The sequence below is a fragment of the Protomyctophum parallelum genome, assembly GCF_964188405.1.
Source record: "Protomyctophum parallelum genome assembly, chromosome: 19".
NCBI lineage: Eukaryota > Metazoa > Chordata > Actinopteri > Myctophiformes > Myctophidae > Protomyctophum > Protomyctophum parallelum.
Genome location: NC_139717.1, coordinates 6,153,406 through 6,170,543, shown reverse-complemented (window position 1 = coordinate 6,170,543; position 17,138 = coordinate 6,153,406). Strand labels below are relative to the sequence as shown.

The following is a 17,138-nucleotide window of genomic DNA, read 5'->3' as shown; positions in this document are numbered from 1 at the left end:
CCTGAGATTCACTGTCAAACATGCTCTACGAGTTCACCGAGTTCTACAAGTTCACCGAGTTCAGTTAAGGCTATGATCAACCAACATGTTGCAAGTGATGTCGCCTCACAGCTAGAAGGTCCTGGGTTCGATTCCCGCTCGGGACGCTGTGGGCGCTGGCGGCGTGTCCTCTCCTCCGCGTCATCAGTGCCCATACCCGAGGCGGGTTTGGCGAAAGGGCCTTTCTGTGTGGAGTTTGTATGTTCTCCCCGTGTACCCTATAGGGTAGGTACCCTCACAAAATACATGCAGTAATCCTGGTCTCTAAACTGCCTCCCCCTGGCCAGCCAGGGCGCCTGATGGAGGGGAAAGGAACTGGTTGGAATAACGTGTTCCTTCCACGCGCTACGTCCAACCAGGGAAACTCCACCCTGTCAGGTGGAGCGACTTGGACACTCATGTATGAAGGAAGCATGAGTTCAATTCTGTTGCTCTCCCTAGGTTGGTGGAGGGTGTGTAGAGCCCATGGACCACATTAGATAATTGACACAGGGGTGAAAAATGGGTTACAAAATCGTGGGATATAGTTTGATTGTACTGCAGACTAGTGCACACTTTGACTAGTGACCATGCACATTTTGTAGATTATGCCCCAATGTGTTTTTGGTATTAAAGCTATTGAACAGTACGTTACTGGGTTATTATAGTTACATTACAAAGTTTCTTGCTTACTGTATGTTCCCTTACTGTACCTCTGTTTTCTTTCTGATACCGTTTAATTCAATAACACGCTGCATTCATGTCTCCATGGCAATGCTTTCTTGACTTTTTGTGCTTACTTACAGTACTGTATGTCCCTGCGTGAGATCAGCCTAGTCTAAGGACTTTTTATGATTGCTTATGACGTCGTGTGGCAGCCACAGTGGGCGCCCCTCACTTCACACAAGTGTGATTTTTATTTATTTTATTACGATGAACATTACGATGTGAGGAAGAGCTGGGGAAATATCATTAGGGTTTAAACAAGTAAGACGCGCAAACGCGTGAAGCGAACGCAGCTCGTGTGTGTGTGGTTGTGTGTGTGTGTGCTACAGCTGCGCCCTGTGTGTGTGTGTGTGTGTGTGTGTGTGTGTGTGTGTGCGTGCGTGCGTGCGTGCCACAGCTGCGCCCTCTGGTGGCGGGCCGGTGGTGTAACAGCGTGACACACACACACAGCGTGACACACAGACACTCAGCCCCTGCTGTCATAGTAAGTGGCTCACTGCGTTCGCAACTACTGCAGTTTAGGCCTAGGTGTACAGACTGTACACTATCGGTGATGATCGATCGCAAGTTAATACTTGAGAAATGAGAAAAGGGGAACATTTGGCACCAAGGAGAAATCACAGCTTTACACACACCTAACACTCCTCTCTCTCTCTCTCTCTCTCTCTCATCCCAGGAAACACTTTGAGGTGAGGTTCTGTAAGCGGTTCCAGAACCTGCTCAGGAGGACGTCCACAGAGACTGTCCACAGTGCGTTACCCTCTGAAACCATGAGTGAGAAGACTTCATGCTGAGGGCCAAAGGAACACGGACAATCCTACCAACAGCAACTGACAAGATCCCATACTTACACATTTTCACCTGCAAGAATGCGTGGGTGTGTAATGCAGTGCACTCCTTTTCTGACCCGTGTCGTGATGACCTTTCTCCCCCTCCTGCTCAACGTTCTTTCTGCATAGCGGGTTCACCTGAAAGGAGGAAACAAGGCGGGGTGGAGAACATTGTACACGGGCAGGAATGGAAGGATGTAGCGATGGTTGAAACTGTGAACTTCATTAACTGAGTCACTCCTGCTTGTTGAAAAGGGGGGTAAAGAGAGGATGCCCCAAGAGTAGATTTTTTTTTTTCATTCATTCATTCATATTCTCTAACAAGAGATTCTAATGCTGAAGGCCTTCATTTGTTCAAGAGCTTTCTCTCTCTCCAACATTTGGCGTTATATCTTCAACAACTCCAGTGGAATTGCTATTTCAGTACCAGAAAGGTAATTGGAGTAAAGAAAATGTACATATGAAGACAATGGCTGCTTTTCCACAGGGAAATCCAAATTATTTACTTATTTATAATCAAATACTAATCTTACCCAATGACTTACAAGTCAGTTTTCTAAACACTTTGCTCAACTAGAGACTAAGGAACAATTCATCTCCAGGCTTTCATTGATAAATCTGGGTGGAAACAAGAGCTTAAAAAGAATGTTTCCAAAGCACTAGGCATAGGTCTGGACATTAACTACCTTGCATTTAGAAATCCCCACAATTGGTACAGTATAGGTGAAGAACTCTGAGTTCTAGTTAGTATCATGAGACTACATGTACAGTATATTGTATCACGAGACTACATGTACAGTATATTGTATGTTTTTGTTTACGGTCTGCAGACGTTTTCACAGTTGGATCCTAAACAATGTTCTCATTCTTACTGCATTTTAAAGATGTCGTTTTTTATCTGCTGCTCACCATAATACACTTGAATGTACCGATGCAAATGTTTGTCAGACCTACTGGAACACACATCATTGTCTAAGAGATAAGGTGGTAGGTACTACTAGGTAGTATGGTATATTTGGGAATTATAATTTAATAGTCTTGTTCTTGAGTCTTCCCTCCACATGCCTTTCTTTCTAATCAGGTAACCAACAAAGATTATTGAAACTCACACCATGGTGTGTTTTATACATTTTTTTTTTACCAAGCCCTTTAGAATAAGTCGTCCATGAGACTGCAGTTTCAGGACCAGTCCTGACGCTGTTATTCCAGACAGCAACACATCCATGTCGACATGGATTTCTAAATGAAAAGGCTGCAATTTCTAATCGCCACCCTATCAGAGCACCAAAATGTTTTACTCAATATAAAACATGGCTGGGCTAAACTAATCATTGCCTATATGTACAGAAGTAGTACTATTGTATGTACCCCCCCCCCCACACACACACACACACTCCCCTGCATCAAATTATGCAAATAGTTTTATACACACACATTAAAAAACTACAAGACATGATTCCCATTCAAATTTGTTTTTACTTGTGTTAATGAAATGAAATGCATTAAACAGCTGTTCTCAATAAATAAAGGTTTTGTAATTTTTACCTACCTACTGCGTTTTCATTTTTTCCATTCGAAGATTTGGAAGTGTCACAATTTGAAACCTCTTTATATCAGTGGTTTTCAATCCATTTCATGTCAATGCCCATTATCTATTCGCCATTTGAGCCACGGACCACCATTTGATGAGATTTAGCGCCTCAGATCAAAGACTACGAATATTTTCTTGTCGATTTTGTCCACAATTCCATGCTGTATTGATGTTGGTACCATTAGGAGAGACAACAGGTGTTGATTATTATTAATTATTCTACATTCTCCAATTATGTAGACTTCTGGTAAATTAAGTAATGCAGACGTTTAACAATCGAGAGCGTAAAATGAAACCAAATGTACAGTAGTCCGAGTCGATTTGGTTTCATTTTAAACTCTCAAGAGTTAAAGAACTAATAAGGGTCTGTGTGGTTACATTTTACTTCTCTCTAAAATGCACTATTTTAATCATTAAATAAAATGAAACCAACCAGATCGGCGCAGGCAAAACCCGGAAATTCCGTAGTAGAAGAAATGACTCTGCCCGGTAAATTCAGGGTACATTGCGTTTTAACATTAATTTTAACGCATTTTAGAGAGAAGCTGGGGACTTGAGATGCTTCCCAGCTTCGAGAATAGATTTTTACCAAGGTCTAACAGGCTTTGTGTCGGTGAGTAGTTACATCGTTTTGTTTATTTGCTGGGAATTGTAAACACTCGCACGGGAGTGAGAATATCACCAGAGGGCTGCGGAAGGGACTTCCACAGGGCGTCAGAGAGAGACTCGCTGTAAGAACTGGACCAGAACTATGTGGTTACCAACGGGGTCATCCCTATGTTCCCCAGGTTTTATGTTCCCCACTTACCTTAGGGTTTAGGGTTTAGGTTTAAGTACAGAACAAAGAATGTTTGTTTTTGCCATCTTTGTTGAAGAGTCTGAGCAATTATGTTTTAGTTTATTTTATGCCAGTGTTAATTTTTAGTTGGCTAAGACTAGATAGTTTAAGTACCGTAGCCTAGGCAGGCCTAAAGTTCAATGGATTGTTCAAAGACTGAGCTTAAATCAGAATTGCTACTAAAAGTAACACTAAGACAAAGTTGCTAAAGTACTTTTAATCTTATTAGAATTATAAAAATGACTAGGTTAGGTTTCTGGTTTAGGTTTATTCTAAGTGGGGAACAAAGAGCTTGCGTTGTTGCGCCCCTCTTCAACAGACCTGGAAGAGACCTGTGTTGATCCAGGCTCCATTACTAAACTTATTTGGCATTTCAAGACTTGCAAATGAGACAAAACAATGTAAAGATTAAGACAGTAAAACATATACAACATTGTCATAGTAGCTTACTTTATTCAGTTTTTTTTTTTTGTCGTCATTTTTCTTTTTTTAAATACAAAATACAAAAGTTTTAATAACACAAAGAAGAGTGTCCCATAGCTTGGTTGGACACTAATATTCAGTCCAAGTATCTTATGTCCAGGTAGATGACACATCATTATGTCAAAGCCATATTATCCATAACATATACTGTACCACCAGATACACCAATCCAAGACGTTACCTCTATTCACAGATGTAGGACGGGGTCGGTTCGGGGCTGACATCAGCCCCATGTCGGTAGGGATTACAGGAGCATTTTGTTTCCGAGTCAGAATGCTTAATTCTTCACATTTCATTTTCTTGTTTGAAAAAAAAAATTTTTTTTGTGTACTAGTAAGTTTACAGTATATAATATCCTTGCTAACAAAATGTCCCAACTCTTTGAGGACTACTGTGTGACATACTGTACAGAGCATTTGTGAAGGTCAACATTTGATTATGGACAAATGTTACATTTTGGATATGAATAATCCAGGTCCTATTTTGGTGCACAACAATGAATATAGTAGTAAAGACGGTCAAGAATTGGGCCATTTATCCTCAAGTTCCTCACAAATCACAATAGAGGACATTGATGCAGGGGACCGAGACATGCAACAAACGTCCTCCATGTTCTCAATACGTAAAAGACACCATTTGGGTTACGATTAGGGCGGTCAAGACTTACCAGCAGACAAGCTTGATATTTATGTATTGTGGAGGGGGACGATATTTTAAAGGTTACAGAATTAGGTGTAAGAGGTAAATGTTTAAATGGAGGAAGTGAACAAAATGTACACATCATTTCCTCAGCGACACTTGGTCAATTAAAATGATTATTAAAAGGGCGTCCGGGTTGGCGTGGGGGCGTAAGTTTATGACCACCACCATCATGGGATGGCCGGGCCGCTCCAACCAACACGATCGAACGTGTTCGAATGGCGGGAAACTGGCAGGGATTGGCTCTCTCTGTCTCTTGTCTACATGTTGGTCACTGGGGGTTGAAATGTGCGAGGGATGGTGTGTTACTGTGTTCCTCCACATGCATTACATGGTCCTACTGGTGAAACTCCTCACTGTGGGGTGAAAAACACGCTGCAGTCTCCTTGTCTATAGGTGGTTTGGTTACCTCCACAGACCAATAGGGGTTGGCAGTGATGGGACTGTAAACATGGGACTATAAACATGTAGAAGGAATTTGCAATGACTACATTGGGGTTAACAAAAAAGTTAATTAATGCCTTTCTGTGTCCAATGTTCTCCAATGTTTCTAATGGCACCGGAGATGAAATCCTTTTGCATTACATATATCCAATGTGTATTATTTTGTACCCTGGGAGGTAAATAAATACACCCTCAGAAAGATTGCAACTATATCCTGTTACATTGAGAGAAACGGAAGAGAACCCAAATCGAAGACGGCTTCATCCTGCTGTAGAAACCCTGCTTACAACACTGGTTGTGTCTCCATTGCGTTGACAGTTTCAGGTGAGGAAAATGCAACAACACGTTAAATCGACTGCGTAGCTCGAAGCAACCACATTTGCCTACCGGTACTTAATAATAAGTGTGTTTCGGGGTCTTAGTATCATTCTACATATAAGAGCAAATTCTACTTCTAAAAACAGGTTGTGGACGGAGATTCTCCCAGAGAAAGTGGAGTCTTAAACTGGGACGTGTGGCTGTGTATACACGGTACATAAGACAACTTAGACAAGGCATCCCCAAATGTTAAAAACACTGATTCATTTCATTGTGACAGTATCACTATTGTTACGTGTTTTAGCACAAGTTACTGAAGACTGGCTTGGTTTGCGGTTCATGCAAGAACACCCAGAGAGGAAGGAATAAAGTATCCCAAAAGCTCCACCGCTCTCAGTGTCAGTGAAGCTTGTTAAGAGCAGACATGTTGGTTAAGAGTTTAGCGAGGGTCAAAAACGGTTAACAATCCACAAAAAGGGAATTTCAGATTTAGTGAGGGGGGGGGGGGGGGGGGAGAACTGTTAAAAACAGTTAAAAACAAAACAAAAGAAGAAGGAATGGAAGGATTCCAGGTCATTCTCTCAGCCAATATTGTAGGTTTGTGGCTGCAGACGCACAGCGATAAAAAACAAACAACGATCCAAACACATCCAAAGGGATAAGGTGCTTCGTCACTTGCCACAAACGGGTGATGATGAGACCGGTCTTCTGTTTAATCCTTCGCTTCTCTTTGTTTTTTAGGTTTCGCACACTCGAACAGTAGAGGGTAAATATGTTCCACTGCTGTCGCCACCGCCTGCACATTTGGTCCTGAGACAGGGTGGGGGAGAGAGATAATGAATTAATTAATTGCATTTTTATAGCGTTTTTCCAAGTGCTCAAAGCCCTTTACAATGGTTCATTCATTCATACATTGGGAGGTGAAGCGGCGAACAGTCGACGCCAGCGTCCTCACTTCCCACATTCACACACCAATGGTGGCGAAGCTCACACCGACCGACTCATTGGAGGCAATGTAGGGTTCAGTGTCTTGCCCAAGGACACTTCGACATGTGGACAGGAGGAGGAGCCGGGATTCGAACTGCCGACCCAGGGATCATTGGACGACCTGCTCTACCTCCTGAGCCACAGCCACCAAGATGGGTCAAACATACACATACCGATACTACCACCATTTTTCACGTCAACATAATCATATCATATCATTGTTTGCATTAATCAGTGCGATTGAACACATTTTACGTCTGTGTGATGGTTAAAACAACATTGAACGGCCCAGGCCGTAGCGTAACGGTCTGGGCACCGGACTGGTGATCCAGTCGCGGTGTGCCGCGGGTTCGACTCCCGGACCTGACACGGCCTTTACCGCATGTCATCCCCCCATCTCTCTCCCGTTTCCTGTCAGCCTACTATCTGTCCCTTAAAAAAAAATCAATAAAAGGCGTAAGCCGCAAAAAAAATATCTTAAAAAAAAAAAAAACAACAACATTGAACCAATGAAAAGTAGTAAAACACGCTTTGGCAAAACCTCTTAACTCCATTGGACCCTCAAACTCACTGTCTGCTAAAACAGCTAACTCCACCATATGCATGAGAGGCCTCTAATTGACAGTATATAAAGTTACAACACCAACTTTGAGGAGGCATTATTGCTTTGTTTTTCTTCATTTCCTGAAAAAGTGGTTTCTTCCTGGCAGCAGAGATATGAAACAATACTTACATACATACAGTACTAAAATATGCAATTTAGGACATCCCAAAACGTCTGCATTTTGATTGATGAAATTATGTTGATGTGATTAAATGTGAAAACTGATAACACACCAGCAATATTCTTTAAATCTATTCACTGGCCTTGTGTATGCCATATATAACAACAATCAAATCAAGAGATTTTACTTTTAAGTAAAATCGCTGGGGGAATTAAAATATTAACAAACGAATAGACTAATGGAATGTTTTATTAAGGGGTTGACACTAAGGTCTCAGAGGCACTTGCCCGCCGGGCAAGTACAGGTCCTGTTCTACTTGCCCAAACGCCATGCCCACTTGCCCCAAAAGTAAATTGTCCATTATAAAAGTATGGGTAAAGTTTGAATTACAGTTCAATTTAACAATATTATTTTGTATTTATTTTTTACATTCGGGGGCTGATAAAAAATGTCAATACCAATTATTTTTATGGCAAATACCTCCTGTATGAATATGACTAAGGGTTCACACTTATTATTCACTTAGTTATTTTATATTTTTAAATGTAGCAACAGTGCTTTTATTTTACATTCCACTCTGGTGTTGTGTTTATAGATGGTTACATCCACTCTCAAACGATTACTTGCCCGGTCAGGCAACCTGAAAGCCAACTCCACATGCCCCAAATCCTTTATTTACCTGCCAGGGGGCAGGTGGGCAACCCTTAGTGTCAACCCCTGAATGCGGCCTCAATCTCTTAAGCTGGCTTTTAGTTATTAGAGGTGAGAGAGAGAGCAAGAGAGAGAGAGAGAGAGAGAGAGAGAGAGCAAGAAAGAGAGAGAAGTACAGGTGTGTGTGCACTAGAGAGAGAGCATTACCTGTAACTGTTATGCTGCCGGTAGAGAAAACCTGCACAGTAGCCTTGAGGGTTTTGATCCGATATGTGACAGCAGGATGTAGCTCTGGCTCATAACTGAAACACACACACAGTTCACCATTAATATGATATGTGACAGCAGGATGTAGCTCTGGCTCATAACTGAAACACACACAGTTCACCATTAATATGATATGTGACAGCAGGATGTAGCTCTGGCTCATAACTGAAACACACACAATTAACCATTAATATGATATGTGACAGCAGGATGTAGCTCTGGCTCATAACTGAAACACACACACAGTTCACCATTAATATGATATGTGACAGCAGGATGTAGCTCTGGCTCATAACTGAAACACACACAGTTCACCATTAATATGATATGTGACAGCAGGATGTAGCTCTGGCTCATAACTGAAACACACACACACAGTTCACCATTAATATGATATGTGACAGCAGGATGTAGCTCTGGCTCATAACTGAAACACACACAATTAACCATTAATATGATATGTGACAGCAGGATGTAGCTCTGGCTCATAACTGAAACACACACACAGTTCACCATTAATATGATATGTGACAGCAGGATGTAGCTCTGGCTCATAACTGAAACACACACAGTTCACCATTAATATGATATGTGACAGCAGGATGTAGCTCTGGCTCATAACTGAAACACACACACACACACACACACACACACAGTTCACCATTAATATGATATGTGACAGCAGGATGTAGCTCTGGCTCATAACTGAAACACACACACACAGTTCACCATTAATATGATATGTGACAGCAGGATGTAGCTCTGGCTCATAACTGAAACACACACACACAGTTCACCATTAATATGATATGTGACAGCAGGATGTAGCTCTGGCTCATAACTGAAACACACACACACAGTTCACCATTAATATGATATGTGACAGCAGGATGTAGCTCTGGCTCATAACTGAAACACACACAATTAACCATTAATATGATATGTGACAGCAGGATGTAGCTCTGGCTCATAACTGAAACACACACACACAGTTCACCATTAATATGATATGTGACAGCAGGATGTAGCTCTGGCTCATAACTGAAACACACACACACAGTTCACTATTAATATGTACCTCAAAATATCTCTCACAAATAAATTATTCTGATGATAAACAAATGTCTCATCGTGCCATTTCGCAGAAATGAAATAGGTGGGTGAATAATGACCCCCCCGCTACAATTCTGTAGCCAATACATTATTATATCCAGTAACCAATATCTGTAAATGTCACATTCAGTGATTTTAAAGACCATACTGGTCTAAAAACTCTAAACTAAAACACACCGTTGTCTGCCGATAGCTTTTGACTACATGTTGTACTTAAGCATGGAGGTGACAGTTGTTGTTTTTACATTTTGTCCAATGTCATTAGTTAAAACGCTACTGAAATGTACCCGAGTAATTGAGTCAACCAAACAATGCTGCACATTTAATACATCAGTCACAGCCCTTTGCATTTTATGATTATTAAAAACACAATGATAATGATAAATAACCGCAGTTACAATTAGTGTATATCACTAACTAGTAACTACCACACAAGTTTCAAGTCTACTGGACACGAGGGAGGTGTTTATGCTCATAAAATCCCCCGGTGTTCCTTTATAAATAATAATATTCAAGCAAGAGCAGGGTTTTCACCACTAGAGACCGCCCTATCCCCACACATACAGGAATAAAATCATGTGCAGTTTTTTTTTCCCCAGCACTTTATGATCACCAGCTACACCTGCTGGTGATATTGGCTGATCCCAATTCCCACGGTTAATTTGTGCCCAAATGTCCACCAAAGGACAAACTGTCAAGATCTTGTAGTACTATCACTCTTATAAAACACATTTACAATATTTTATGTTGAATAAAACTAACCATTTAAGTGCGATTTAATAACACATTTTCTTAAAAATAGCACAAAAAAACCCTACAAACTCATGTGTGGCGGCACATTGTTCCATCAACACCTCTTTCTAACTGCCAGTGTGTAAGAACACTGAGGGCTCCATTTTCGTCACCGCTAAACCCCTTATCCCTAAACTTCTTTGCCTTTTTTCTTTTACTATTTTGAAAAACATTTTTTTATAGTTCAACTAGCCAATCTACATTGACACGTTGTGAGCTTGTAGACTGGCCATTTTAACTATTCAAAAGTGTTTTGCAAAATAGTAAAAAAAAAAAGGCAAAGAAGTTTAGGGATAAGGGGTTTAGCGGTGGAACCCTCTGTGTTCTCCTGGACAGTCAGTCAGCTGCGCTTCAAGGCACACATTCAATGGCAGCGTTTGCGGTCAGTTGTTCCTGCAGGTTTACACTTTATAGCGGTCCCCAAACCTTTTTGGCCGCGCACCCCCAGTTACCTCCTGACCTATAGCTGACGCACCCTCCAATACTCAGTCTTGTTGTATTTGGCCGAAAATTATACTTTTTTTAATATGATTATGGCAAATAATCACAGAATGTCACTGCACTGAGAGACATGCAGCTGCTGTATACTCCCACAGCTGCTCTATACATCTCCTTACAACAGTGTTTTACCGAATTTTGCCGTTTGTGTTAAATAACACCATAAAACCGCCACAAGGGGTGCACGCACCAGTTTGGGAACCCCTGAAGGATCAGATCCTTTCTCGCCCAGGAGTCTGCCCAGCTCCTTATTCACGCCTCAGTCATCTCAAAGCCTGACTACTGAACCTTCCTCCTTATATTGGCCCCATGATGGCATCCTCCAAATGATCCAGAATGATGCAGCATGCCTGACCTGGTCCTCAATCAACCCCCCAAAAGCTCTCCCCACCTTTTAGCTGTTTGCATGTCATTAAATACCTTGCAATAGGTCGGTTGTTGTTAGTAAAGTTGACAAGGTGGACAGCAAATGGCATGGAACACACCGCCAACACATTCACCACCTTGAAGTCTGAAAACCGCACCTGCATAGACACACACACACACACGCACACGCACACGCACACACACACACACACACACACACACACACACACACACACACACACACACACACACACACACACACACACACACACACACACACACACACACACACACACACACACACACACACACACAGAGTAACAAGAGTTATTTCTCACTCTTTTCCTTGGATTTATTTATGCCCTTTCTTTGTCCACAAAGGGTATTTTCCTGGAACTTTTTCCTTGCCTGATTAAGGACCAGCGGGTGTCGTTTGTTTCCTTTGTCGTATGTGGGCATGTAAAGCCCTTTGAGACCGTAACAGTGATTAAGGGATATACAAAATTACAAATATATGTTGAGTTTAGTTGAGGTGTACACACACAGAAACCAGTGTATTTATCTGTATGATAACTAAGAAACCATCAGCAGAATCAGTATTCATGGACATAATCCTGATGTTTTGTTTAGCGTTTGTGCTGCCATGTGGGTGTATGGAAAACAATATATATGTGAAATGGCAAAAGACATGATTATGGTAAAGCTTAACTTAAATAATAATCACTATTATGGGTCCATAATACATTTATTCAGCACTTTTGAATGAATTAATTGCATATACTATTTTCTGCCGAATATTTTCTGTAGCCGTCACAAAAAAGAAAGAGTTACTCTCGTTAAGTAGTTCTCAATTCAGCTAAATTCATTATTAATTCCAAATGTATTTTTGTAGGTTTGACACCAAAGGCATCTTCTCAAGCTTAACCCATTCTGACCGGGCACCCATTTTGGTGTCAGCATCATGTTATGCTTTAGCTATTTAAAAATAGCAGATCTACAAGCTCATATCGCGCCACCGAGTGGCGCGATACGAGCTTGTAGGTCTGCTATTTTTGAAAAATTGAAGAGCGACTGACATTTTTAGAATCTGATCTCAGGTCAGAATGGGTTCATCAGACCAGTGTGTGTCCGGCGGAAACCTCGTATGAATCTGATCTCAGGTCAGAATGGGTTAAAGCTTTGAGAAGCAGTGACGTGCTTCATAAAACCAACACGGTGGGTCATTCTCACCCTGAAGCCCAGCTTCTGTAGACAGCGTGCCAGCCTGCGGGCCCCCAGCTTAGCGTCGTCCTCGCTGGGGGAAGAGGATGAGGGGAAAGCAGGTATGAGTAGGGGGCATAGATTTGCACAAACATGTGCATGCATGTTAACGCACATGCACAACAAGGGTTCATTGCCATTAACCCGTATAGACGTCTAGAAGAGTCTCTCTGTGTTCAGAGACTGCTGGTAAATACATCACATCACCGTGTTTACAGGTGGAAGTCAGGAGGGTGATTTGAGCTAGGTGGGGATTTTTCTACATGTTCTATCTACGGACAACCAATTAAAGAAGTTAAAGTTTTTAACCTTCACTTTTATCCCGTAAGAGGGCACCTTTGGACAAAAATTGCAAAAATAGCAGATCTACAAGCTCACAAGCTTGTAGATCAGCTATTTTCGGGGCGCAACACCAGCACTCTTTAGCTAGTGGAGATGCAGGTGTAACGACATGGATTTCTAAACTAATTTGTTCAATGCAAAATGCTGTGTTCAAGTTCAGGAGACTTCGGAGGGATAAAAAGCAAGTTCTCCTGAATGCTGCCTTCTAGCATGACATGGAAAGAAAGGAGTGGCATTTGCATTTCTTCCACGCAGAGTGTAGAGTAGGAGAGTAGCGACACGCTTTGATCTCACCGCAAAGCGGGTGCATATGGGCTATAGTTCTAAAGCGGGTGCCTATGGGCTATAGTTCCAAAGCGGGTGCATATGGGCTATAGTTCTAAAGCGGGTGCCTATGGGCTATAGTTCTAAAGCGGGTGCATATGGGCTATAGTTCTAAAGCGGGTGCCTATGGGCTATATTTCCAAAGCGGGTGCCTATGGGCTATAGTTCCAAACATTGCACCTATGGCTGGAACTCCAGCCATAGGTTACAATGGGAGTTAACGCTAGTGTCGCCACTCTCATACTATATTAATCTGTTTCCACTGTAGTAAATGCTGCATTCGTGGTCTGGAGAGCACAGTTGTTTCACAGACGGTTAAAAGGGCAGGGCTGAAGCCCCCTATGAGGTCTGTGTGTGTACGTCCCTGGTGTGCCAGTGTGCTTACCTGGTGGCTCCAGTGCAAATGATTTTCCCTGAGGACCAGATGGAGGCTGTGATCTTCGGCTTGCGAAGCTTCATCAAGACTTTCTGAACACAAAAACATAACGCACACAAAGTGAGCTGGTTAAGACATCATTCACAACAACACATTTACTAGTACAGAGAGACTCTACAGAGGGCATCTAACTATCCACAATATCCATGTCCTTCTTTACACTACAAAAAACAGGCAGGGTAAAACAGCACTTTCAATTACAAAAAGAAAGCATTCAAGTCAGTAAAAGGTAGCTTGGGGGGGGGGGGGGTATTCTCTCTCTAATTGAAATGTGTACTCTAACACAGTGGTTCCCAAAGTGGGGTCCTTGAGGGAGTTCCAGGGGGTCCCCAGCTAAATGATGAATGGACCCTTATGGGTCTGTAACTCAGAGTTAAATTAACTTTGATTTCACAATATAATTTGGGGTCTCAGAGATAGAAATGCCATTAAATGGGGGTCCAGACCATAGCCCAAGGCATGTCAAATTGGGGGTCCTTGAAATAAAACAGGTTGAGAATCACTGCTAGAGCCGTAAAGATCTTCTCTCATGGGGGTCCCTGGCATATATTTTCAAATGGGGGTCCGCAGAGTGCCAAGCAGGGAGGCATTGTGTCCCATTTCATTTTTACAGTCTTTGGTATGACCCGGCCGGGGATCGAACCCCCAACCTCCCAGTTTCAGGTCGGACACTCTAACCACAAGGCCACTGTCTGGCCGACCACATTTATGCCGCCCATGTCACGCAGCTAAACCGGGAGCAGGCACAGTTGTTCTAGGACTGTGTAATATATGAAATATATGTATGATCACAGACATTCTAGGGCAAACACATAACATAACGACATCCACTTCTCTCTCTCTCTCTCTCTCTCTGTGACACACACACAATCACTTGTCCGTTCTCCTCACCCCTACTTCAGGTTTGTAAATGACGTTGATGCCCTCCAGGGCGATGGTGCGCAGGTTGAGGTGGCACCTGGTCCTGAAGGTGGCCACCACGTTGGTGATGATAATGTCCAGAGCCTCGTCATTGCTGGAATCCATGAGCGGGGCGGTGGGTGGACTGTGTTGTTGTTTGTCACACACAGCACCGACCAGGAGGGTACCGCCGCTGGCCTGGCTGTCAGCCTGACTGTCACACCTCCTCCTCGGTCACACTGCCATCAGCAGCACCGCTGCTGTCAGCACCACCATGATCACCACAGCCACGGACGGACGGACGGACGGACAGGGACACGATCTGTGAGAAAAAGTTAACTGTACATTTCTCAGGTAGTTGTATTTGCTCTCAAATGTAAAAAAAAAAGTGTAGTCATTTTGTCGATGGACAACTTAAGGTTGCTCTGTTGTTATACCTCCTGGGTGTACAAGAAATTCGACGGTAGGGCGCAAGAACTCTAACGTTAGATCATATTACTGATTTATAATAATCAACTGCAAGCTTGTAGTTAAGTGGTTCCATGCATTTGTCGGCCTGCGACACCCCGGCGCAACTATAACCGAGTTTAAATCACCCAGTCTGCTCACTTCAGTGCCTTCACGTACACTGGCTAAGCTTTAAGTAAAACTGCAAGAACTGAACGTTGGGGGGAAAAAAGACAATAAGCAGTGCGAGCGGCTGCTATAATAATATAACATACACACACATACATTACACACCACAGTGCAGCTAACGCGTTGCCTAGCAGGCTAGCAGGCAGCCAACAAAGAAAAGAAGCTTAACGGGCCAATGAATGAAAAGTTGATAATAGCTAGTTAGCGGTTAGCTACCTGAAGACGTTAGCTAAACAGAAGAGGACAGGCGTTGGTTGGTTGGCTACTTTAATGGCGTTATTATTATTATTATATGTGGTCTAAAGTAAGTATTGAATGATGTATTAAGTGTTCGTGTAGCACGCTACCTCTGCGCGGTGGACGCTGGGGTCAGTGTTGTGAGGTAGAAACCACAACAGAAGCCATTCCACGGTGTTGTTGGTTTGAAGTGAGCAGCAGCCTCTATAGTAGCATCAGCTGCTAATGTTGACTTCCTGTACTTAGCTGGCAGACTGGCGCCCCCATGTGGTCGAAGAGGGCAACACACCTAACCGGTATCTGTGACCAGAGCCTTGCGGTGTGTAGTGTAAACTGTACTAGTAGTCTAGTCTAGTAGATGATTGATTGATTGATTGATTGATTGATTGATTGATTGATTGATTGATTGTATTTATTAACAGTTTGCAGAATTATTACAGTTCATTTCAAGCACAACTCAATACAAAAACTGTTAACAGTGAGTGGACGGACGACCCAATAAAGCACTTGTTTACAAGAAGGTCCACCTTGTTCAATTCATCATAACATTTAGAGACGTACAAATATATACTTCTATATAGCCAAAGAACAGAAAATCATCATAAAGGAGGTTAAAAAAAAGTGTGGGGGATTCAGATTTTACAATCATCCAGGTTTTTTTTATAATTGTTTATAATCATTGTTTTTGGTCAAAATTCCATTTGTGCCACAGACATGAGTGAACAAAAATCTGAATCCCCCACCCACCCCCTTTTCCCCTCACTGTATGTTTTTTCCCCCTGTAGCCTATATTTGTACGTCTCTAAATGTTTTGATGAATTGAACATGTTGGACGAACTTGCGGACCCTTATTGTAAACAAGTGTAATGCTTTATGGTGTCGTCCACAGTTAACAGTCTTGGATTGAGTTGTGCTTGAAATGTACTGTAATTCTTCAATCTGTAAATAAATACTTCAATCAATCAATCAATCAAACACAAGAGGTAGCGCTGAATGACCATATAACAGGTCTGTAACTCTGAGAGTGAACAAATGGTTACGGCTCCATTTGGCTCAATTCTTTCACTCTCAGAGTTACAGGGAATATTGGCAAATAAATGATTTGAGAACCGAAACTACATTCATAGTGTCGTACTAAGCATATTCTGAAGAAAACCAGGACACTGACATTCAGTATAATTGGGTCTCATGATCTAAATAAGAACATTATAATAATGGTGTGCAAAAACTAAAAACGGAAATTTGCCGCGGACAAGATGAAGTCTTTGCTATACGTCCGTGTATAGACATGTTTAACTGACTGTAATCATCACATGGATGATGAACACAATAAAAATACTATGTCTATTACCAACCCGGTTAATTAATGAGGGATATAGGTGATGACATTACTGACATATGTTCTTGACTGGGGAATTGCATATTTTGGGGCATTTGTTGTGACAATTTCCCCTTGTTACAAATTGTCTGTTTATTGGTAGCCAGTGGGACGTGTGAAAACAAGTATTGGCCAGTGGAAGCAGGGAGAGTGTTGGAGTGAGTGAGTGCTCTGATGGGACCAGCCACACTGGGGAGGCATGTACAGTATGTATGTACTCCAGTGATGATGGTCTTACAACATACTGTACCAGGCCAGGCCAATAGAGACTCACTTATT

General features: G+C 42.2%; 1 protein-coding gene across 2 annotated transcripts; it reads right to left on the bottom strand.

Moving 5' to 3' along the window:
- Positions 1-5,977: 5,977 nt before the first annotated feature.
- tbpl1 (TBP-like 1) lies at positions 5,978-15,696 on the bottom strand. Of its 2 annotated transcripts, none has more exons than XM_083790259.1 (7): positions 15,592-15,696; positions 14,600-14,930; positions 13,658-13,740; positions 12,577-12,640; positions 11,401-11,504; positions 8,518-8,612; positions 5,978-6,757 (listed from the first exon to the last, which is right to left on the bottom strand). In XM_083790259.1, exons 2-7 carry the CDS (start codon positions 14,732-14,734, stop codon positions 6,660-6,662), a joined length of 579 nt encoding a protein of 192 aa, XP_083646385.1. In that variant the 5' UTR covers positions 14,735-14,930; positions 15,592-15,696; the 3' UTR covers positions 5,978-6,659. The 2 variants fall into 2 exon arrangements, with proteins under 2 accessions (XP_083646385.1, XP_083646386.1); XM_083790260.1 differs by having other exon boundaries at positions 14,606-14,930.
- Between the last annotated feature and the right edge of the window lie 1,442 nt (positions 15,697-17,138).

Coding starts and splice junctions, on each gene's coding strand:
- tbpl1 (XM_083790259.1), bottom strand. CDS start 14,734: ATGGATTCCAGCAATGACGAGGCTCTGGACATTATCATCACCAACGTG. Junction 13,741..14,599: donor TTTACAAACCTGAAGTAGGG/GTGAGGAGAACG, acceptor TTTTGTGTTCAG/AAAGTCTTGATGAAGCTTCG. Junction 11,505..12,576: donor TACAGAAGCTGGGCTTCAGG/GTGAGAATGACC, acceptor GTGTCTATGCAG/GTGCGGTTTTCAGACTTCAA.